This window comes from Scyliorhinus torazame, chromosome 11 (genome assembly GCF_047496885.1).
Source record: "Scyliorhinus torazame isolate Kashiwa2021f chromosome 11, sScyTor2.1, whole genome shotgun sequence".
Taxonomy (NCBI): Eukaryota; Metazoa; Chordata; class Chondrichthyes; order Carcharhiniformes; family Scyliorhinidae; genus Scyliorhinus; species Scyliorhinus torazame.
In genome coordinates this window covers 254,718,475-254,745,581 of record NC_092717.1, presented here as the reverse complement: position 1 = coordinate 254,745,581, position 27,107 = coordinate 254,718,475, and the positions used below count along the sequence as shown (strand labels likewise).

Here is a 27,107-nt window from a genome sequence, read left to right as displayed (position 1 = left end):
CCATACACACTGTGTATAATACACAGGAAACTACACCGCACCATACACACTGTATAATACACAGGACACTACACCACACCCTACACACTGTATAATACACAGGACACTACACCGCACCATACACACTGTGTATAATACACAGGACATTACATCACACCATACTCACTGTGCATAGTACACAGGACACTACACCGTACCATACACACTGTGTATAATACACAGGACACTACACCGCACCATACGCACTTTGTATCATACACTGGACACTACACCGCACCATACACACGATGTATAATACACAGGACCCTACACCCCACATATACAATGTTTATAATACACAGGACACTACACCGCACCATACTCACGATGTATAATACACAGGACCCTACACCCCACATATACAATGTTTATAATACACAGGACACTACATCGCACCATACTCACTGTGTATAATACACAGGACACTACACCGCACCATACACACTGTGTATAATACACAGGATACGACACCGCACCATACACTCTGTGTGTAATACACAGGACACTACACCGCACCATACACACTGTGTATAATACACAGGATACGACACCGCACCATACACACTGTGTGTAATATACAGGACACAACACCGCACCATACACACTGTGTTTAATACACAGGACTCTACATAGCACCATACACACTGTGTATAATACACAGGATATGATACCGCACCATACACACTGTGTATAATACACAGGACACTACACCACACCATACACACTATGTATAATACACAGGACACTACATCACACAGGACACTACACCACACCATACACACTGTATATAATACACAGGACACTACACCACACCATACACACTTTGTATAATACACAGGACACTACACCGCACCATACACACTGTGTATAATACACAGGATATGACACCGCACCATGCACACTGTATATAATACACAGAACACTACACCGCACCATACACACTGTATAATACACAGGACACTACACCACACCATACACACTGTATAATACACAGGACACTACACCGCACCATACACACTGTGCATAATACACAGGACACTACATCACACCATACTCACTGTGCATAGTACACAGGACACTACACCGTACCATACACACTGTGTATAATACACAGTACACTACACCACACCATACGCACTTTGTATCATACACAGGACACTACACCGCACCATACACACTGTATAATTCACAGGACACTACACCGCACCATACACACTGTGTATAATACAAAAGACACTGCACCACACCATACACACTGTGTATAATACACAGGATACTACACTGCACAATGCACACTGTGTATAATACACAGGATACGGCACCACACCATACACACTGTGTATAATACACAGGACACTACACCGCACCATACACACTGTGTGTAATACACAGGACACTACACCGCACCATACACACTGTGTATAATACACAGGATACGACACCGCACCATACACACTGTGTGTAATATACAGGACACAACACCGCACCATACACACTGTGTTTAATACACAGGACTCTACATAGCACCATACACACTGTGTATAATACACAGGATATGATACCGCACCATACACACTGTGTATAATACACAGGACACTACACCACACCATACACACTATGTATAATACACAGGACACTACATCACACAGGACACTACACCACACCATACACACTGTATATAATACACAGGACACTACACCACACCATACACACTGTATAATACACAGGATACGGCACCACACCATACACACTGTGTATAATACACAGGACACTACACCGCACCATACACACTGTGTATAATACACAGGATATGACACCGCACCATGCACACTGTGTATAATACACAGGACACTACACCGCACCATACACACTGTATAATACACAGGACACTACACCACACCCTACACACTGTATAATACACAGGACACTACACCGCACCATACACACTGTATAATACACAGGACACTACACCGCACCATACACACTGTGTATAATACACAGGACACTACATCACACCATACTCACTGTGCATAGTACACAGGACACTACACCGTACCATACACACTGTGTATAATACACAGTACACTACACCGCACCATACGCACTTTGTATCATACACAGGACACTACACCGCACCAAACACACGATGTATAATACACAGGACCCTACACCCCACATATACAATGTTTATAATACACAGGGAACTACATCACACCATACTCACTGTGTATAATACACAGGACACTACACCACACCATACACACTGTGTATAGTACACAGGACACTACACCGCATCATACACACTGTGTATAATACACAGGACACTACATCACACCATACTCACTGTGTATAATACACAGGACACTACACCGCACCATACACACAATGTATAATACACAGGACGCTACACCCCACATATACAATGTTTATAATACACAGGACACTACATCACACCATACTCACTGTGTATAATACACAGGACACTACACCGCACCATACACACTGTGTATAATACACAGGATACGACACCGCACCATACACACTGTGTGTAATACACAGGACACTACACCGCACCATACACACTGTGTATAATACACAGGATACGACACCGCACCATACACACTGTGTGTAATATACAGGACACTACACCACACCATACACACTATGTATAATACACAGGACACTACATCACACAGGACACCACACCACACCATACACACTGTATATAATACACAGGATACTACACCGCATCATACACACTGTGTATAATACACAGGACACTACATCACACCATACTCACTGTGCATAGTACACAGGACACTACACCGTACCATACACACTGTGTATAATACACAGGACACTACACCACACCATACGCACTTTGTATCATACACAGGACACTACACCGCACCATACACACTGTGTCTAATACACAGGACACTACACCGCACCATACACACTGTATAATTCACAGGACACTACACCGCACCATACACACTGTGTATAATACAAAAGACACTACACCACACCATACACACTGCATAATACACAGGACACTACACCGCACCATACACACTGTGTATAATACACAGAACACTACACCGCACCATACACACTGTGTATAAAACACAGGACACTACACCGCACCATGCACACTGTGTATAATACACAGGACACTACACCGCACCATACACACTGTATAATACACAGGACACTACACCACACCCTACACACTGTATAATACACAGGACACTACACCGCACCATACACACTGTATAATACACAGGACACTACACCGCACCATACACACTGTGTATAATACACAGGACACTACATCACACCATACTCACTGTGCATAGTACACAGGACACTACACCGTACCATACACACTGTGTATAATACACAGTACACTACACCGCACCATACGCACTTTGTATCATACACAGGACACTACACCGCACCATACACACGATGTATAATACACAGGACCCTACACCCCACATATACAATGTTTATAATACACAGGGAACTACATCACACCATACTCACTGTGTATAATACACAGGACACTACACCACACCATACACACTGTGTATAGTACACAGGACACTACACCGCATCATACACACTGTGTATAATACACAGGACACTACATCACACCATACTCACTGTGTATAATACACAGGACACTACACCGCACCATACACACAATGTATAATACACAGGACGCTACACCCCACATATACAATGTTTATAATACACAGGACACTACATCACACCATACTCACTGTGTATAATACACAGGACACTACACCGCACCATACACACTGTGTATAATACACAGGATACGACACCGCACCATACACACTGTGTGTAATACACAGGACACTACACCGCACCATACACACTGTGTATAATACACAGGATACGACACCGCACCATACACACTGTGTGTAATATACAGGACACTACACCACACCATACACACTATATATAATACACAGGACACTACATCACACAGGACACCACACCACACCATACACACTGTATATAATACACAGGACACTACACCGCATCATACACACTGTGTATAATACACAGGACACTACATCACACCATACTCACTGTGCATAGTACACAGGACACTACACCGTACCATACACACTGTGTATAATACACAGGACACTACACCACACCATACGCACTTTGTATCATACACAGGACACTACACCGCACCATACACACTGTGTCTAATACACAGGACACTACACCGCACCATACACACTGTATAATTCACAGGACACTACACCGCACCATACACACTGTGTATAATACAAAAGACACTACACCACACCATACACACTGTATAATACACAGGACACTACACCGCACCATACACACTGTGTATAATACACAGAACACTACACCGCACCATACACACTGTGTATAAAACACAGGACACTACACCGCATCATACACACTGTGTATAATACACAGGATACTACACTGCACCATGCACACTGTGTATAATACACAGGACACTACACCGCACCATACACACTGTGTATAATACACAGGATACGGCACCACACCATACACACTGTGTATAATACACAGGACACTACACCGCACCATACACACTGTGTATAATACACAGGATATGACACCGCACCATGCACACTGTATATAATACACAGGACACAACACCGCACCATACACACTGTGTTTAATACACAGGACTCTACATAGCACCATACACACTGTGTATAATACACAGGATATGATACCGCACCATACACACTGTGTATAATACACAGGACACTACACCACACCATACACACTATGTATAATACACAGGACACTACATCACACCATACACACTGTGTATAATACACAGGACACTACACCGCACCATACACACTGTGTATAATACACAGGATATGACACCGCACCATGCACACTGTATATAATACACAGGACACTACACCGCACCATACACACTGTATAATACACAGGACACTACACCACACCCTACACACTGTATAATACACAGGACACTACACCGCACCATACACACTGTGTATAATACACAGGAAACTACACCGCACCATACACACTGTATAATACACAGGACACTACACCACACCCTACACACTGTATAATACACAGGACACTACACCGCACCATACACACTGTGTATAATACACAGGACACTACATCACACCATACTCACTGTGCATAGTACACAGGACACTACACCGTACCATACACACTGTGTATAATACACAGGACACTACACCGCACCATACGCACTTTGTATCATACACTGGACACTACACCGCACCATACACACGATGTATAATACACAGGCCCCTACACCCCACATATACAATGTTTATAATACACAGGACACTACACCGCACCATACTCACGATGTATAATACACAGGACCCTACACCCCACATATACAATGTTTATAATACACAGGACACTACATCGCACCATACTCACTGTGTATAATACACAGGACACTACACCGCACCATACACACTGTGTATAATACACAGGATACGACACCGCACCATACACACTGTGTGTAATACACAGGACACTACACCACACCATACACACTGTGTATAATACACAGGATACGACACCGCACCATACACACTGTGTGTAATATACAGGACACAACACCGCACCATACACACTGTGTTTAATACACAGGACTCTACATAGCACCATACACACTGTGTATAATACACAGGATATGATACCGCACCATACACACTGTGTATAATACACAGGACACTACACCACACCATACACACTATGTATAATACACAGGACACTACATCACACAGGACACTACACCACACCATACACACTGTATATAATACACAGGACACTACACCACACCATACACACTTTGTATAATACACAGGACACTACACCGCACCATACACACTGTGTATAATACACAGGATATGACACCGCACCATGCACACTGTATATAATACACAGGACACTACACCGCACCATACACACTGTATAATACACAGGACACTACACCACACCCTACACACTGTATAATACACAGGACACTACACCGCACCATACACACTGTGTATAATACACAGGAAACTACACCGCACCATACACACTGTATAATACACAGGACACTACACCACACCCTACACACTGTATAATACACAGGACACTACACCGCACCATACACACTGTGTATAATACACAGGACACTACATCACACCATACTCACTGTGCATAGTACACAGGACACTACACCGTACCATACACACTGTGTATAATACACAGGACACTACACCGCACCATACGCACTTTGTATCATACACTGGACACTACACCGCACCATACACACGATGTATAATACACAGGACCCTACACCCCACATATACAATGTTTATAATACACAGGACACTACACCGCACCATACTCACGATGTATAATACACAGGACCCTACACCCCACATATACAATGTTTATAATACACAGGACACTACATCGCACCATACTCACTGTGTATAATACACAGGACACTACACCGCACCATACACACTGTGTATAATACACAGGATACGACACCGCACCATACACACTGTGTGTAATACACAGGACACTACACCGCACCATACACACTGTGTATAATACACAGGATACGACACCGCACCATACACACTGTGTGTAATATACAGGACACAACACCGCACCATACACACTGTGTTTAATACACAGGACTCTACATAGCACCATACACACTGTGTATAATACACAGGATATGATACCGCACCATACACACTGTGTATAATACACAGGACACTACACCACACCATACACACTATGTATAATACACAGGACACTACATCACACAGGACACTACACCACACCATACACACTGTATATAATACACAGGACACTACACCGCATCATACACACTGTGTATAATACACAGGACACTACATCACACCATACTCACTGTGCATAGTACACAGGACACTACACCGTACCATACACACTGTGTATAATACACAGGACACTACACCGCACCATACGCACTTTGTATCATACACAGGACACTACACCGCACCATACACCCAATGTTTAATACACAGGACCCTACATCCCACATATACAATGTTTATAATACACAGGACACTACATCACACCATACTCACTGTGTATAATACACAGGACACTACACCACACCATACACACTGTGTATAGTACACAGGACACTACACCGCATCATACACACTGTGTATAATACACAGGACACTACATCACACCATACTCACTGTGTATAATACACAGGACACTACACCACACCATACACACTGTGTATAGTACACAGGACACTACACCGCACCATTCATACTGTGTATGATACACGGGACACTACACCCCTCCGTGCACACAGTGTATGATACACAGGAAAATACCCCACACCAGACACACTGTGTATAATACAGTGGGGGCAGCACGGTAGCACAGTGGTTAGCACTATTGCTTCATAGCTCCAGGGTCCCAGGTTCGATTCCCTGCTGGGTCACTGTCTGTGTGGAGTCTGCACGTCCTCCCCGTGTGTGCGTGGGTTTCCTCCGGGTGCTCCGGTTTCCTCCCACAGTCCAAAGATGTGCAGATTAGGTGGATTGGCCGTGCTAAATTGCCCTTAGTGTCCAAAAAGGTTAGTGGGTTTACTGGGTTACGGGAATAGGGTGGAGGTGTGGGCTTGGGTTGGGTGCTCTTTCCAAGAGTTGGTCAGACTCGATGGGCTGAATGGCGTCCTGCTGCACTGTAAATTCTATGATTCTAATACACAGATCAATACCCCACAGCATACACACTGTTTATAAAAGACAGGCAAAAACACCCCAGTGTACACACTGTATAATACACAGGAAAATATGCTGCTCTGTACAATCCATATGGAATATAGAGGACTGCATACTGCTGGGTACATACTGCTGTCTAATTAAAAGCATTTCCTCCTGTTCTGTATAGATTGTTTATCATGATAATTTAGACCGAGGAATGACGATCATCATTGTTCTTCCTCTTCTTTGACTTCAGGCTAAACCCGAGGGATTTTCATATTTCTTACCGAATATCATTGAGGGCAACAATATTTACACAAGTAAGGAACGTATATTGGCTGCATTTTTGCGCCTACACTCGACGCACACAAACAACGTCGTGGATGTTAAATATTACCGGACCCAGAAAGCAGGAACGGCGGCGGCAAGATCTCATTTGCTGATGTCCCCGCCCCCTCATCGAGAACATAACAAGATTCTAACTCAGAACGGTCCAGATCCTCATTTCAATAAATCAACATCTCATCAAATAGCTTCCCTGGGGATATTCCACCCACATTAGAAACCCCCCCAGCCATGTCACATCATGTTGGCAACGTTTACAACTGCTTTTGCAAAACATGAAGAAGGTAAAGTGAACCCTCTGGGGGCACAGGTGGCAGTATAGCTCCCAGGGGCAGTGTGACATGTCTGAGCAGAATGCAGGGAGCGACTTAGAGAGGGAGGCTCAGTTTAGAGAGAGTGGACAATCTATCTAGAATGTCCCACAAAGGAAGCCATTGCTCCACATCTATTTGTCCATATCTTGTATCATCTTAAACACCTCAATTAGACATCGTCTCATTCTTCTCAACTTGAGAGTGTACAGGCCAAAACTAGTCAACTCTCTTCATAAGACAAACCTCGCATAGAAACACAGAAACTAGGAGCAGGAGGAGGCCATTCGGCCCTTCGAGCCCGCTCCCCCATTCATTCTGATCATGGCTGGTCATCTACCCGAATCCCGCTTTCCTCCCATATCCTTTAATCCCCTTCGCCCGATATCTAACTGCTTCCTGAAAACATACAGGCAGAATTTACAGCGGTTTACACCGGCAGGAAATTCCGGTTGACGCCAGCGCACGTGTTTCCCGGCGATGAGGGATGCTGTCACCAGGAAATCACATTGACAACGACGGGGTTGGTAGATCCCGCTGGGGACGGTCTCCACCACCGAGAAACACAAGGCGGGGTGGTCAGTAAATCACACCCACAATGGTTTGGCCTCAAATACATTCTGTGGTAACAAACTCCACAGTCAGACCATCCACCCTGTCCAGTCCTGTTAGAATTTTATAAGTCTCTATGAGATCCCCCCTCATTCTCCTGAACTCCAGCGAGAACAATCCCAACCGAGTCAATCTCTCCTCATATGTCAGTCCAGGAATCAGTCTGGTAAACCTTCGCTGCGCTCCCTCGAGAGCAAGAACATCCTTCCTCAGAGAAGGAGACCAAAACTGCCCACAATACTCCAGGTGTGGCCTCACCAAGGCCCTGTACAATTGCAGCAACACATCCCTGCTTCTATACTCGAAACCTCTCGCTATGAAGGCCAACATACCATTAGCCTTCTTTACCGCCTGCTGCACCTGCAGCTTACCTTCAGCGACTGGTGCACAAGGACACCAGGTCTCGTTGCACATTCCCCTCTAGTCTGCCTTCTTGTTTTTGCTCCCAAAGTGGGTAACCTCACATTTATCCAAATTATACTGAATCTGCCATTCATTTACCCACTCGCCCAACCTGCCCAAATCACACTGAGGGATCTCTGCATCCTCCTCACAGCTCACCCTCCCATCCAGCTGTCTGCCATCTGCAAATTTAGAAATATTACATTTAGTTCCTTCATCTGAATCATTAATATATATTGTCAATAGCTGGGGTCCCAGCACCGATCCCTGCGGTACCCCACTAGTCACTGCCTGTCAATTGGAAAAAGACCCGTTAATTCCTACTCTTTGTTTCCTGTCTGCCGACCAGTTTTCTATCCATCTCAATACACTCCCCCAATCCCATGCACTTTAATTTTACACACTAATCTCTTATGCAGGACTTTGTCAAAAGCCTCCTGAAAGTCCAAATACACCACATCCACTGCCCCCCCCATATCAACTCTACTAGTTACAACCTTGAAGAATTCCAGTAGATTTGTCAAGAATGATTTCATCTTTATAAATCCATGCTGACTCTGTCCGATCCGGCCACTGTTTTCCAACTGCCCTGCTATACAATCTGTGTGTTTGTGTGTGTGTTGCGTGTGTGTTGCGTGTGTGTTGCGTGTGTGTGTGTGTAGCGTGTTGTGTGTGTGATGCTGTGTCTGTGTGTTGCGTGTTGGGTGTGTTGCGTGTTGTGTGTGATGTTGTGTGTGGCCAGTTTAACAGCCGTGTCTTCCTGTCACAGCCATGTGGAAGGAACGTGATGAATCCTCCAACCTGAGGCAGCAGTATGATGTGGAACTGGAGAAGGAAGAGAAAAGGGAGGCGGTGGCGATAGAGATTCGGCTTCAGGTGGGAGACCGAGCTCAATCCAACTGACCCCAGACTGACCCAGACTGACCCCAGACTGACCCTTCCCCGTGTCCGAGCTCAACCCAGACTGACCCCAGACTGACCACTACCCGTGTCTAGACTGAACCCAGACTGATCCCAGACTGACCCCTCCCTGCGTCCAGACTTAACCAGACTGACCCCTCCCCGTGTCCAGACTGACCCCTCCCCTTGTCCAGACTGACCCCTCCCCATGTCCAGACTGACCGCAGACTGACCCCTCCCCGTGTCCAGACTGACCCCTCCCCTTGTCCAGATTGACCCCTCCCCGTGTCCAGACTGAACCCAGACTGACCCCTCCCCGTGTCCAGACTGACCCCTCCCCTTGTCCAGACTGAACCCAGACTGACCCCTCCCCATGTCCAGACTGACCCCTCCCCATGTCCAGACTGAACCAAGACTGACCCCTCCCCTTGTCCAGACTGACCCCTCCCCGTGTCGGGACTGACCACTCCCCGTTTCCAGACTGACACCTCCCCGTGTCCAGACTGAACCCTGACTGACCCCTCCCCATGTCCAGACTGATCCCTCCGCATGTGCAGACTAAACCCAGACTGACCCCTCCCCTTGTCCACATTGACCCCTCCCCTTGTCCAGACCGACCCCAGACTGACCCCGCCCCGTGTCCGGACTGAACCCTCCCTGTGTCCAGAATGACCCCATCCCTTGTCCAGACTGACCCCAGACTGGCCCCTCCCCTTGTCCAGACAGACCCCTCCCCGTGTCCGGACTGACCCCTCCCCGTGTCTGGACTGACCCCTCCCCGTGTCCGGACTGACTCCTCCCCGTGTCCGGACTGACCCCTCCCCATGTCCGGACTGACCCATCCCCTTGTCCAGACTGACCCTTCCCCGTGTCCGGACTGACCTCTCCCCATGTCCAGACCGACCCCTCCCCATGTACAGACTGACCCCCCATTGTCCAGACTGACCACAGACTGACCACTCCCCATGTCCAGACTGACACCAGACTGACCTCTCCCCATGTCCAGACGGACCCCTCCCGGTGTCCGGACTGACCCCTCCCCATGTCCAGACTGACCCAAGACTGACCCCTCGCCGTGTCCAGACTGAACCCAGACTGACCCATCCCCGTGTCCGGACTGACCCCTCACCATGTCCAGACTGACCCAAGACTGACCCCTCCCCGTGTCCAGACTGACCCCTCCCCTGTCCAGACTGAACCCAGACTGACCCCTCCCCGTGTCCAGACTGACCCCTCGCCATGTCCAGACTGAGACCTCCCCGTGTCCGGACTCAACCAAGACTGACCCCTCCCCGTGTCCAGATTGAACCCAGACTGACCCCTCCCCGTGTCCAGACTGACCCCTCCGCATATACAGACTGAATCCATACTGACCCTTCCCCTTGTCCACACTGACCCCTCCCCTTGTCCAGACTGACCCCAGACTGACCCCTCCCCGTGTCCAGGCTGACCCCTCCCCGTGTCCGGACTGACTCCACCCCATGTCCAGACTGACCCCTCCCCTTGTCCAGACTGACCCCAGACTGACGCTTCCCCGTGTTCAGACTGACCCCTCCCCGTGTCCGGACTGACCCCTCCCCGTGTCCGGACTGACCCCTCCCCTTGTCCAGACTGACCCCCCCCATGTCCAGACTGACCCAAGACTGACCCCTCCCTGTGTCCAGACTGACCCCTCCCCGTGTCCAGACTGAACCCAGACTGACCCCTCGCCATGTCCAGACTAAACCCTGACGGACCCCTCCCCTTGTCCAGACTAAACCCAGACTGACCCCTCCCCGTGTCCAGACTGACGCCTCGCCATGTCCAGACTGACCCCTCCCCGTGTCCAGACTGAACCCAGACTGACCCCTCCCCGTGTCCAGACTGACCCCTCCCCTTGTCCAGAATGACCCCAGACTGACCCCTCCTCGTGTCCAGACTGACCCCTCCCCTTGTCCAGACTGACCCCTCCCCTTGTCCAGACTGACCCCTCCCCTTGTCCAGACTGACCCCAGACTGACCCTTCCCCGTGTCCAGACTGACCCCTCCCGTGTCCGGACTGACCCCTCCCCGTGTCTGGACTGACACCTCCCCTTGTCCAGACTGACCCCTCCCCGTGTCCAGACTGACCCCAGATTGACCCCTCCCCGTGTCCAAACGGACCCCTCACCATGTCCAGACTGACACCTCCCCGTGTCCGGACAGACCCCTCCCCTTGTCCAGACTAACCCCAGATTGACCCCTCCCCATGTCCAGACTGACCCCAGACTGACCTCTCCCCATGTCCAGACTGACCCCTCCCCTTGTCCAGACTGACCCCTCCCCGTGTCCAGACTGACCCAAGACTGACCCCTGCCCATGTCCAGACGGACCCCGCCCCATGTCCGGACTGTCCCCTCCCCGTGTCCAGACTGACCCCTCCCCATGTCCAGACAGACCAAGACTGACCCTTACCTGTGTCCGGACTGGCCCCTCCCCATGTCCAGACTGACCCCAGACTGATCCCTCCCCATGTCCAGACGGACCCCTCCCCATGTCCGGACTGACCCCTGCCCGTGTCCAAACTGACCCCTCCCCATGTCCAGACTGACCCAAGACTGACCCCTCCCCATGTCCAGACTGACCGCTCCCCATGTCCAGACTGACCCCTCCCCAAGTCCAGACTGACCACAGACTGACCCCTCCCCATGTCCAGACTGACCCCTTCCCAAGTCCAGACTGACCCCTCCCTGTGTCCAGACTGACCCCAGACTGACCCCTCCCCTTGCCCAGACTGACCCCAGACTGACCACTCCCCGTGTCCAGACTGACCTCTCCCCGTGTCCGGACTGACCTCTCCCCCTGTCCGGACTGACCCCTCCCCGTGTCCGGACTGACTCCTTCCCGTGTCCGGACTGACCCCTCCCTATGTCCGGACTGACCCATCCCCTTGTCCAGACTGACCTCTCCCCATGTCCAGACCGACCCTTCCCCGTGTCCAGACTGACCCCCCATTGTCCAGACTGACCACAGACTGACCACTCACCATGTCCAGACTGACGCCAGACTGACCTCTCCCCATGTCCAGACGGACCCCTCCCCGTGTCCGGACTGACCCCTCCCCATGTCCAGACTGACCCAAGACTGACCCCTCCCCGTGTCCAGACTGACCCCTCCCCGTGTCCAGACTGAACCCAGACTGACCCCTCCCCTTGTCCAGACTGACCCCTCGCCATGTCCAGGCTGAGACCTCCCCGTGTCCGGACTCAACCAAGACTGACCCCTCCCCGTGTCCAGACTGACCCCTCCCCGTGTCCAGACTGAACCCAGACTGACCCCTCCCCATGTCCAGACTGACCCCTCCGGATATACAGACTGAACCCATACTGACCCCTCCCCTTGTCCACACTGACCCCTCCCCTTGTCCAGACTGACCCCAGACTGACCCCTCCCCATGTCCAGACTGAACCCTCCCCGTGTCCGGACTGACTCCTCCCCATGTCCAGACTGACCCCTCCCCTTCTCCAGACTGACCCCAGACTGACGCTTCCCCGTGTCCAGACTGACCCCTCCCCGTGTCCGGACTGACCCCTCCCCGTGTCCGGACTGACCCCTCCCCTTGTCCAGACTGACCCCTCCCCATGTCCAGACTGACCCAAGACTGACCCCTCCCCGTGTCCAGACTGACCGCACCCCGTGTCCAGACTGAACCCAGACTGACCCCTCCCCATGTCCAGACTAAACCCTGACGGACCCATCCCCTTGTCCAGACTGAACCCAGACTGACACCTCCCCGTGTCCAGACTGACCCCTCGCCATGTCCACACTGACCCCTCCCCGTGTCCAGACTGACCCCTCCCCGTGTCCAGACTGACACCTCCCCGTGTCCGGACTGACACCTCCCCGTGTCCGGACTCAACCAAGACTGACCCCTCCCCGTGTCCAGACTGAACCCAGACTGACCCCTCCCCGTGTCCAGACTGACCCCTCCCCTTGTCCGGACTCAACCAAGACTGACCCCTCCCCGTGTCCAGACTGAACCCAGACTGACCCCTCCCCGTGTCCAGACTGACCCCTCCCCTTGTCCAGACTGACCCCAGACTGACCCCTCCTCATGTCCAGACTGACCCCTCCCCGTGTCCGGACTGACCCCTCACCATGTCCAGACTGACCCCTCCCCGTGTCCAGACTGACCCCTCCCTGTGTCGGGACTGACCCCTCCCCGTGTCCAGACTGATACCTCCCCGTGTCCGGACTCAACGAAGACTGACCCCTCCCCGTGTCCAGACTGAACCCAGACTGACCCCTCCCCGTGTCCAGACTGATACCTCCCCGTGTCCGGACTCAACCAAGACTGACCCCTCCCCGTGTCCAGACTGAACCCAGACTGACCCCTCCCCGTGTCCAGACTGACCCCTCCCCTTGTCCAGACTGACCCCAGACTGACATCAGACTGACCCCTCCTCGTGTCCAGACTGACCCCAGACTGACCCCTCCTCATGTCCAGACTGACCCCTCCCCGTGTCCGGACTGACCCCTCACCATGTCCAGACTGACCCCTCCCCGTGTCCAGACTGAACCCAGACTGACCCTTCCCCGTGTCCAGACTGACCCCTCCCCTTGTCCAGACTGAACCCAGACTGACCCCTCCCCGTGTCCAGACTGACCCCTCCCCATGTCCAGACTGAACCAAGACTGACCCCTCCCCATGTCCAGACTAAACCCAGATGGACCCCTCCCCGTGTCCAGACTGACCCCTCCCCTTGTCCAGACTGAACCCAGACTGACCCCTCCCCGTGTCCAGACTGACCCATCCCCGTGTCCAGACTGACCCCTCCCTGTGTCCAGACTGAACCCAGACTGACCCCTCCCCGTGTCCAGACTGACCCCAGACTGACCCCTCCCCGTGTCCAGACTGACCCCTCCCCGTGTCTGGACTGACCCCTACCCGTCTCCTTACTGACACCTCCCCGTGTCCGGACTGACCCCTCCGCATGTCCAGACTGACCCCTCCCCATGTCCAGACTGACCCCTCCGCATGTGCAGACTGAACCCAGACTGACCCCTCCCCTTGTCCAGACTGACCCCTCCCCGTGTCGGGACTGACCCCTCCCCGTGTCCAGACTGACACCTCCCCGTGTCCGGACTGACCCCTCCGCATGTGCAGACTGAACCCTGACTGACCCCTCCCCTTGTCCAGACTGACCCCTCCCCGTGTCGGGACTGACCCCTCCCCGTGTCCAGACTGACACCTCCCCGTGTCCAGACTGAACCCAGACTGACCCCTCCCCATGTCCAGACTGATCCCTCCGCATGTGCAGACTAAACCCAGACTGACCCCTCCCCTTGTCCACATTGACCCCTCCCCTTGTCCAGACCGACCCCAGACTGACCCCGCCCCGTGTCCGGACTGAACCCTCCCTGTGTCCAAACTGACCCCATCCCTTGTCCAGACTGACCCCAGACTGACCCCTCCCCGTGTCCAGACTGACCCCTCCCCGTGTCCGGAATGACCCCTCCCCGTGTCCGGACTGACCCCTCCCCGTGTCCGGACAGACTCCTCCCCGTGTCCGGACTGACCCCTCCCCATGTCCGGACTGACCCATCCCCTTGTCCAGACTGACCCCTGCCCGTGTCCAGACTGACCTCTCCTCATGTCCAGACCGACCCCTCCCCATGTCCAGACTGACCCATCCCCTTGTCCAGACTGACCCCTGCCCGTGTCCAGACTGACCTCTCCTCATGTCCAGGCCGACCCCTCCCCATGTCCAGACTGACCCCCCATTGTCCAGACTGACCACAGACTGACCACGCCCCATGTCCAGACTGACACCAGACTGACCTCTCCCCATGTCCAGACGGACCCCTCCCCGTGTCCGGACTGACCCCTGCCCATGTCCAGACTGACCCAAGACTGACCCCTCCCTGTGTCCAGACTGACCCCTCCCCGTGTCCAGACTGAACCCAGACTGACCCCTCCCCGTGACCGGACTGACCCCTCCCATGTCCAGACTGACCCAAGACTGACCCCTCCGCATGTCCAGACTGAGACCTCTCCGTATCCGGACTCAACCAAGACTGACCCCTCCCCGTGTCCAGATTGAACCCAGACTGACCCCTCCCCGTGTCCAGACTGACCCCTCCCCGTGTCCAGACTGAACCCAGGCTGACCCCTCCCCATGTCCAGACTGACCCCTCGTCATGTCCAGACTGAGACCTCCCCGTATCCGGACTCAACCAAGACTGACCCCTTCCCGTGTCCAGATTGAACCCAGACTGACCCCTCCCCATGTCCAGACTGACCCCTCGCCATGTCCAGACTGACCCCAGACTGACCCCTCCCCGTGTCCAGACTGACCCCTCCCCGTGTCCGGACTGACTCCTCCCCATGTCCAGACTGACCCCTCCCCTTGTCCAGACTGACCCCAGACTGACCCCTCCCCGTGTCCAGACTGACCCCTCCCCGTGTCCGGACTGACTCCTCCCCATGTCCAGACTGACCCCTCCCCTTGTCCAGACTGACCCCAGACTGACCCCTCCCCGTGTCCAGACTGACCCCTCCCCTTGTCCAGACTGACCCCAGACTGACATCAGACTGACCCCTCCTCGTGTCCAGACTGACCCCAGACTGACCCCTCCTCATGTCCAGACTGACCCCTCCCCGTGTCCGGACTGACCCCTCACCATGTCCAGACTGACCCCTCCCCGTGTCCAGACTGAACCCAGACTGACCCTTCCCCGTGTCCAGACTGACCCCTCCCCTTGTCCAGACTGAACCCAGACTGACCCCTCCCCGTGTCCAGACTGACCCCTCCCCATGTCCAGACTGAACCAAGACTGACCCCTCCCCATGTCCAGACTAAACCCAGATGGACCCCTCCCCGTGTCCAGACTGACCCCTCCCCTTGTCCAGACTGAACCCAGACTGACCCCTCCCCGTGTCCAGACTGACCCATCCCCGTGTCCAGACTGACCCCTCCCTGTGTCCAGACTGAACCCAGACTGACCCCTCCCCGTGTCCAGACTGACCCCAGACTGACCCCTCCCCGTGTCCAGACTGACCCCTCCCCGTGTCTGGACTGACCCCTACCCGTCTCCTTACTGACACCTCCCCGTGTCCGGACTGACCCCTCCGCATGTCCAGACTGACCCCTCCCCATGTCCAGACTGACCCCTCCGCATGTGCAGACTGAACCCAGACTGACCCCTCCCCTTGTCCAGACTGACCCCTCCCCGTGTCGGGACTGACCCCTCCCCGTGTCCAGACTGACACCTCCCCGTGTCCGGACTGACCCCTCCGCATGTGCAGACTGAACCCTGACTGACCCCTCCCCTTGTCCAGACTGACCCCTCCCCGTGTCGGGACTGACCCCTCCCCGTGTCCAGACTGACACCTCCCCGTGTCCAGACTGAACCCAGACTGACCCCTCCCCATGTCCAGACTGATCCCTCCGCATGTGCAGACTAAACCCAGACTGACCACTCCCCTTGTCCACATTGACCCCTCCCCTTGTCCAGACCGACCCCAGACTGACCCCGCCCCGTGTCCGGACTGAACCCTCCCTGTGTCCAAACTGACCCCATCCCTTGTCCAGACTGACCCCAGACTGACCCCTCCCCGTGTCCAGACTGACCCCTCCCCGTGTCCGGAATGACCCCTCCCCGTGTCCGGACTGACCCCTCCCCGTGTCCGGACAGACTCCTCCCCGTGTCCGGACTGACCCCTCCCCATGTCCGGACTGACCCATCCCCTTGTCCAGACTGACCCCTGCCCGTGTCCAGACTGACCTCTCCTCATGTCCAGACCGACCCCTCCCCATGTCCAGGCTGACCCATCCCCTTGTCCAGACTGACCCCTGCCCGTGTCCAGACTGACCTCTCCTCATGTCCAGACCGACCCCTCCCCATGTCCAGACTGACCCCCCATTGTCCAGACTGACCACAGACTGACCACGCCCCATGTCCAGACTGACACCAGACTGACCTCTCCCCATGTCCAGACGGACCCCTCCCCGTGTCCGGACTGACCCCTGCCCATGTCCAGACTGACCCAAGACTGACCCCTCCCTGTGTCCAGACTGACCCCTCCCCGTGTCCAGACTGAACCCAGACTGACCCCTCCCCGTGACCGGACTGACCCCTCCCATGTCCAGACTGACCCAAGACTGACCCCTCCCCATGTCCAGACTGAGACCTCTCCGTATCCGGACTCAACCAAGACTGACCCCTCCCCGTGTCCAGATTGAACCCAGACTGACCCCTCCCCGTGTCCAGACTGACCCCTCCCCGTGTCCAGACTGAACCCAGGCTGACCCCTCCCCATGTCCAGACTGACCCCTCGTCATGTCCAGACTGAGACCTCCCCGTATCCGGACTCAACCAAGACTGACCCCTCCCCGTGTCCAGATTGAACCCAGACTGACCCCTCACCATGTCCAGACTGACCCCTCGCCATGTCCAGACTGACCCCAGACTGACCCCTCCCCGTGTCCAGACTGACCCCTCCCCGTGTCCGGACTGACTCCTCCCCATGTCCAGACTGACCCCTCCCCTTGTCCAGACTGACCCCAGACTGACCCCTCCCCGTGTCCAGACTGACCCCTCCCCGTGTCCGGACTGACTCCTCCCCATGTCCAGACTGACCCCTCCCCTTGTCCAGACTGACCCCAGACTGACGCTTCCCTGTGTCCAGACTGACCCCTCCCCGTGTCCGGACTGACCCCTCCCCGTGTCCGGAATGACCCCTCCCCTTGTCCAGACTGACCCCTCCCCATGTCCAGACTGACCCAAGACTGACCCCTCCCCGTGTCCAGACTGACCTCTCCCTGTGTCCAGACTGACCCCTCCCCGTGTCCAGACTGACCTCTCCCTGTGTCCAGACTGACCCAAGACTGACCCCTCCCCGTGTCCAGACTGACCTCTCCCCGTGTCCAGACTGACCCCTCCCCATGTCCAGACTGAACCAAGACTGACCCCTCCCCGTGTCCAGACTGACCCCAGACTGACCCCTCCCCGTGTCCAGACTGACCCCTCCCCGTGTCTGGACTGACCCCTACCCGTCTCCTTACTGACACCTCCCCGTGTCCGGACTGACCCCTCCGCATGTGCAGACTGAACCCAGACTGACCCCTCCCCTTGTCCAGACTGACCCCTCCCCGTGTCGGGACTGACCCCTCCCCGTGTCCAGACTGACACCTCCCCGTGTCCAGACTGAACCCAGACTGACCCCTCCCCATGTCCAGACTGATCCCTCCGCATGTGCAGACTAAACCCAGGCTGACCCCTCCCCTTGTCCACATTGACCCCTCCCCTTGTCCAGACCGACCCCAGACTGACCCCGCCCCATGTCCGGACTGAACCCTCCCTGTGTCCAGACTGACCCCATCCCTTGCCCAGACTGACCCCAGACTGACCCCTCCCCGTGTCCAGACTGACCCCTCCCCGTGTCCGGACTGACCCCTCCCCGTGTCCGGACTGACCCCTCCCCGTGTCCGGACTGACTCCTCCCCGTGTCCGGACTGACCCCTCCCCATGTCCGGACTGACCCATCCCCTTGTCCAGACTGACCCCTGCCCGTGTCCAGACTGACCTCTCCTCATGTCCAGACCGACCCCTCCCCATGTCCAGACTGACCCCCCATTGTCCAGACTGACCACAGACTGACCACGCCCCATGTCCAGACTGACAACAGACTGACCTCTCCGCATGTCCAGACGGACTCCTCCCCGTGTCCGGACTGACCCCTGCCCATGTCCAGACTGACCCAAGGCTGACCCCTCCCTGTGTCCAGACTGACCCCTCCCCGTGTCCAGACTGAACCCAGACTGACCCCTCCCCGTGTCCGGACTGACCCCTCCCATGTCCAGACTGACCCAAGACTGACCCCTTCCCATGTCCAGACTGACCCCTCCCCGTGTCCAGACTGAACCCAGACTGACCCCTCCCCATGTCCAGACTGAACCCAGACTGACCCCTCCCCATGTCTAGACTGACCCCTCGTCATGTCCAGACTGAGACCTCCCCGTATCCGGACTCAACCAAGACTGACCCATCCCCGTGTCCAGATTGAACCCAGACTGACCCCTCCCCGTGTCCCGACTGACCCCTCCCCGTGTCCAGACTGAACCCAGATTGACCCCTCCCCATGTCCAGACTGACCCCTCGTCATGTCCAGACTGAGACCTCCCCGTATCCGGACTCAACCAAGACTGACCCCTCCCCGTGTCCAGATTGAACCAAGACTGACCCCTCCCCGTGTCCAGACTGACCCCTCCGCATATACAGGCTGAACCCATACTGACCCCTCCCCTTGTCCACACTGACACCTCCCCTTGTCCAGACTGACCCCAGACTGACCCCTCCCCGTGTCCAGACTGACCCCTCCCCGTGGCCGGACTGACTCCTCCCCATGTCCAGACTGACCCCTCCCCTTGTCCAGACTGACCCCAGACTGACGCTTCCCCGTGTCCAGACTGACCCCTCCCAGTGTCCGGACTGACCCCTCCCCGTGTCCGGAATGACCCCTCCACTTGTCCAGACTGACCCCTCCCCATGTCCAGACTGAACCCAGACTGACCCCTCCCCATGTCCAGACTAAACCCTGACGGACCCCTCCCCTTGTCCAGACTGAACCCAGACTGACCCCTCCCCGTGTCCAGACTGACCCCAGATTGACCCCTCCCCGTGTCCAAACGGACCCCTCACCGTGTCCAGACTGACACCTCCCCGTGTCTGGACAGACCCCTCCCCTTGTCCAGACTAACCCCAGATTGACCCCTCCCATGTCCAGACTGACCCCAGACTGACCTCTCCCCATGTCCAGACTGACCCTCCCCGTGTCCAGACTGACCCCTCCCCTTGTCCAGACTGACCCCTCCCCGTGTCCAGACTGACCCAAGACTGACCCCTGCCCATGTCCAGACGGACCACGTCCCATGTCCGGACTGTCCCCTCCCCGTGTCCAGACTGACCAAGACTGACCCTTACCCGTATCCGGACTGACCCCTCCCCATGTCCAGACTGACCCCAGACTGATCCCTCCCCATGTCCAGACGGACCCCTCCCCATGTCCGGACTGACCCCTCCCCGTGTCCAGACTGACCCCTCCCCATGTACAGACTGACCCACGACTGACCCCTCCCCGTGTCCAGACTGACCGCTCCCCATGTCCAGACTGACCCCTCCCCAAGTCCAGATTGACCACAGACTGACCCCTCCCCATGTCCAGACTGACCCCTTCCCAAGTCCAGACTGACCCCTCCCTGTGTCCAGACTGACCCCAGACTGACCCCTCCCCTTGCCCAGTCTGACCCCAGACTGACCACTCCCCATGTCCAGACTGAGCTCAGACTGACCCCTCCCTGTGTCCAGACTGACCCCATACTGAACCCTCCCCATGTCCAGACTGACCCCTCCCCGTGTCCAGACTGAACCCAGACTGACCTCAGACTGACCCCTCCCTGTGTCCAGACTGACCACAGACTGACCCCTTCCCATGTCCAGACTGACCCATCCACGTGTCCAGAATGACCCCTCCCCGTGTCCAGACTGACCCCTCCCCATGTCCTGACTGAACCCAGACTGACCTCAGACTGACCCCTCCCTGTGTCCAGACTGAACCCAGACTGACCCCTCCCCGTGTCCAGACTGACACCTCCCCGTGTCCGGACAGACCTCTCCCCTTGTCCAGACTAACCCCAGATTGACCCCTCCCATGTCCAGACTGACCCCAGACTGACCTCTCCCCATGTCCAGACTGACCCTCCCCGTGTCCAGACTGACCCCTCCCCTTGTCCAGTCTGACCCCTGCCCATGTCCAGACGGACCCCGCCCCATGTCCGGACTGTCCCCTCCCCGTGTCCAGACTGACCCCTCCCATGTCCAGACTGACCAAGACTGACCCTTACCCGTGTCCGGACTGACCCCTCCCCATGTCCTGACTGACCCCAGACTGATCCCTCCCCATGTCCAGACGGACCCCTCCCCATGTCCAGACTGACCCTTCCCCGTGTCCAGACTGACCCCTCCCCATGTCCAGACTGACCCACGACTGACCCCTCCCCGTGTCCAGACTGACCGCTCCCCATGTCCAGACTGACCCCTCCCCATGTCCAGACTGACCCCTTCCCAAGTCCAGACTGACCCCTCCCTGTGTCCAGACTGACCCCAGACTGACCCCTCCCCTTGCCCAGACTGACCCCAGACTGACCACTCCCCATGTCCAGACTGACCTCAGACTGACCCCTCCCTGTGTCCAGACTGACCCCATACTGAACCCTCTCCATGTCCAGACTGACCCCTCCCCGTGTCCAGACTGAACCCAGACTGACCTCAGACTGACCCCTCCCTGTGTCCAGACTGACCACAGACTGACCCCTTCCCAAGTCCAGACTGATGCATCCACGTGTCCAGAACGACCCCTCCCCGTGTCCAGACTGACCCTTCCCTTGTCCAGACTTACCGCAGACTGACCCCTCCCCATGTCCTGACTGAACCCAGACTGACCTCAGACTGACCCCTCCCTGTGTCCACACTGAACCCAGACTGACCCCTCCCCGTGTCCAGACTTAAACCAGACTGACCCCAGAGTGACCCCTCCCCTGTCCAGACTTAAACTAGACTGACCCCTCCTCATGCCCAAACTGAACCCAGACTGACCCCTCCCCTTGTCCAGACTGACCCCTCCCCGTGCGCAGAATGACCCCTCCCCGTGTCCTGACTGACCCCTCCCCTTGTCCAGACTGACCCCAGACTGACCGCTCCCCAAGTCCAGACTGACCCCTCCCCGTGCCCAGACTGACCCCAGACTGACCCCTCCCCGTGTCCAGACTGACCCCAGACTGACCCCTCACCGTGTCCAGACTGATTGCAGACTGACCCCTCCCCATGTCCAGACTGACACCTCCCCCTGTCCAGACTGACCCCAGACTGACCCCTCCCCGTGTCCGGACTGACCCCTCCCCTTGTCAGACTGACCCCTCCCCTTGTCCAGACTGACCGCAGACTGACGCTTCCCTGTGTCCAGACTGACCCCTCCCCGTGTCCGGACTGTCCCCTCCCCGTGTCCGGACTGACCACTCCCCTTGTCCAGACTAACCCCTCCCCATGTCCAGACTGACCCAAGACTGACCCCTCCCCGTGTCCAGACTGACCCCTCCCCGTGTCCAGAGTGAACCCAGACTGACTCCTCCCCATGTCCAGACTTATCCCTGACGGACCCCTCCCCTTGTCCAGACTGAACCCAGACTGACACCTCCCCGTGTCCAGACTGACCCCTCGCCATGTCCAGACTGACACCACCCCGTGTCCGGACTCAACCAAGACTGACCCCTCCCCGTGTCGACTGAATCCAGACTGACCCCACCCCGTGTCCAGACTGACCCCTCCGCATGTGCAGACTGAACCCAGACTGACCCCTCCCCTTGTCAACACTGACCCCTCCCCTTGTCCAGACTGACTCCAGACTGACCCCTCCCCGTGTCCAGACTGACCCCTCCCCGTGTCCGGACTGACCCCTCCCCATGTCCTGACTGACCCCTCCCTGTGTCCGGACTGACCTCTCCCCGTGTCCAGACTGACCCCCTCCCCGTGTCCAGACTGAACCCAGACTGACCCAATCCCTTGTCCAGACTGACCCCAGACTGACCCCTCCCCATGTCCAGACTGACCCCAGACTGACCCCTCGCCATGTCCACACTGACCCCGCCCCCTGTCCAGACTGACCCCTCCCCGTATCCAGACTGACCCCCTCCCCTTGTCCAGATTGACCACAGACTGACCCCTCCCCATGTCCAGACAGAACCCAGACTGACCCCTCCCCATGTCCAGACGGACCCCTCCCTGTGTCCGGACTGACCCCCTCCCCTTGTACAGACTGACCCCAGATTGACCCGTCCCCTTGTTCAGACTGACCCCTCCCTGTGTCCGGACTGACCCCTCCCCTTGTACAGACTGACCCCTCCCTGTGTCCAGAGTGACCCCTCCCCTTGTCCAGACTGTCCTATCCCCTTGTCCAGACTGACCCCTCCCTGTGTCCAGAGTGACCCCTCCCCTTGTCCAGACTGACCCCAGACTGACCCCTCCCCATGTCCAGACTAACCCCTCCGCGTGTCCAGACTGAACCCTGCCCTTGTCCAGACTGACCCCTCCCTGTGTCCAGAGTGACCCCTCCCCTTGTTCAGACTGACCGCAGACTGACCCCTCCCCGTGTCCAGACTGATCCCTCCGCGTGTCCAGACTGAACCCTGCCCTTGTCCAGACTGACCCCTCCCTGTGTCCAGAGTGACCCCTCCCCTTGTTCAGACTGACCGCAGACTGACCCCTCCGCGTGTCCAGAATGGCCCCTCCCCGTGTCCAGACTAAAACCTGCTCTTGTCCAGAGTGACCCCTCCCCGTGTCCAGACTAAACCCAGACTGACCCCTCCCCGTGTGCACACTGACCCCTCCCCATGTCCGGACTGACCCCTCACCGTGTCCAGACTGATCGCAGACAGACACCTCCCCCTGTCCAGACTGACCCCTCCTTGTGTCCCGACTGACCCCTCTGCATGTCCAGACTGACCCCAGACTGACCCCTCCCGTGTCCAGACTGACCCCTCCCCGAGTCCAGACTGACACCACCCCGTGTCCGGTCTCAACCAAGACTGACCCCTCCCCGTGTCGACTGAATCCAGACTGACCCCACCCCGTGTCCAGACTGACCCCTCCGCATGTGCAGACTGAACCCAGACTGACCCCTCCCCTTGTCAACACTGACCCCTCCCCTTGTCCAGACTGACTCCAGACTGACCCCTCCCCGTGTCCAGACTGACCCCTCCCCGTGTCCGGACTGACCCCTCCCCATGTCCTGACTGACCCCTCCCTGTGTCCGGACTGACCCCTCCCTGTGTCCGGACTGACCCCTCCCCTTGTCCAGACTGACTCCAGACTGACCCCTCCCCGTGTCCAGACTGACCCCTCCGCATGTGCAGACTGAACCCAGACTGACCCCTCCCCTTGTCAACACTGACCCCTCCCCTTGTCCAGACTGACTCCAGACTGACCCCTCCCCGTGTCCAGACTGACCCCTCCCCGTGTCCGGACTGACCCCTCCCCATGTCCTGACTGACCCCTCCCTGTGTCCGGACTGACCCCTCCCCTTGTCCAGACTGACTCCAGACTGACCCCTCCCCGTGTCCAGACTGACCCCTCCCCGTGTCCGGACTGACCCCTCCCCATGTCCTGACTGACCCCTCCCTGTGTCCGGACTGACCTCTCCCCGTGTCCAGACTGACCCCCTCCCCGTGTCCAGACTGAACCCAGACTGACCCAATCCCTTGTCCAGACTGACCCCAGACTGACCCCTCCCCATGTCCAGACTGACCCCTACCCATGTCCGGACTGACCCCTCCCCGTGTCCAGACTGACCCTTCGCCATGTCCAGACTGACCCCTCGCCATGTCCAGACTGACCCCTCCCCATGTCCAGACTGACCCCTCCGCATGTGCAGACTGAACCAAGACTGACCCCTCACCTTGTCCAGACGGATCCCTCCCCGTGTCCAGACTGAACCCAGACTGACCCCTCCCCGTGTCCAGACTGACCCCAGACTGACCCCTCCCCGTGTCCAGACTGACCCCTCCCCGTGTCTGGACTGACCCCTCCCCATGTGCAGACTGAACCCAGACTGACCCCTCCCCTTGTCCAGACTGACCCCTCCCCGTGTCGGGACTGACCCCTCCCCGTGTCCAGACTGACCCCTTCCCATGTCCAGACTGACACCTCCCCGTGTCCAGACTGAACCCAGACTAACCCCTCCCCATGTCCAGACTGACCCCTCCGCATGTGCAGACTAAACCCAGACTGACCCCTCCCCTTGTCCACATTGACCCCTCCCCTTGTCCAGACCGACCCCAGACTGACCCCGCCCCATGTCCGACTGAACCCTCCCTGTGTCCAGACTGACCCCATCCCTTGTCCAGACTGACCCCAGACTGAACCCTCCCCGTGTCCAGACTGACCCCTCCCCGTGTCCGGACTGACCCCTCCCCGTGTCCAGACTGACCGCTCCCCATGTCCAGACTGACCCCTCCCCATGTCCAGACTGACCCACGACTGACGCCTCCCCGTGTCCAGACTGACCCCTCCCCGTGCGCAGAATGACCCCTCCCCGTGTCCTGACTGACCCCTCCCCTTGTCCAGACTGACCCCAGACTGACCCCTCCCCGTGTCCAGACTGACCCCAGACTGACCCCTCGCCATGTCCACACTGACCCCGCCCCTGTCCAGACTGACCCCTCCCCGTATCCAGACTGACCCCCTCCCCTTGTCCACATTGACCACAGACTGACCCATCCCCATGTCCAGACAGAACCCAGACTGACCCCTCCCCATGTCCAGACGGACTCCTCCCTGTGTCCGGACTGACCCCCTCCCCTTGTACAGACTGACCCCAGATTGACCCGTCCCCTTGTTCAGACTGACCCCTCCCTGTGTCCGGACTGACCCCTCCCCTTGTACAGACTGACCCCTCCCTGTGTCCAGAGTGACCCCTCCCCTTGTCCAGACTGTCCTATCCCCTTGTCCAGACTGACCCCTCCCTGTGTCCAGAGTGACCCCTCCCCTTGTCCAGACTGACCCCAGACTGACCCCTCCCCATGTCCAGACTAACCCCTCCGCGTGTCCAGACTGAACCCTGCCCTTGTCCAGA

General features: G+C 56.1%; 1 protein-coding gene across 2 annotated transcripts in view; it reads left to right on the top strand.

Annotated features, from left to right (window-relative positions):
- The window catches only part of LOC140385924 (dynein regulatory complex protein 11-like), a 1,066,524-nt gene that overhangs the window by 595,274 nt on the left and 444,143 nt on the right, over nt 1-27,107 (top strand). For both annotated transcript variants that reach the window (XM_072468573.1, XM_072468575.1), the window contains 2 exons: nt 8,149-8,212; nt 10,332-10,438. In XM_072468573.1, the coding sequence (XP_072324674.1) occupies nt 8,149-8,212; nt 10,332-10,438 (171 nt within the window). The remainder of the gene's footprint in view (nt 1-8,148; nt 8,213-10,331; nt 10,439-27,107) is intronic.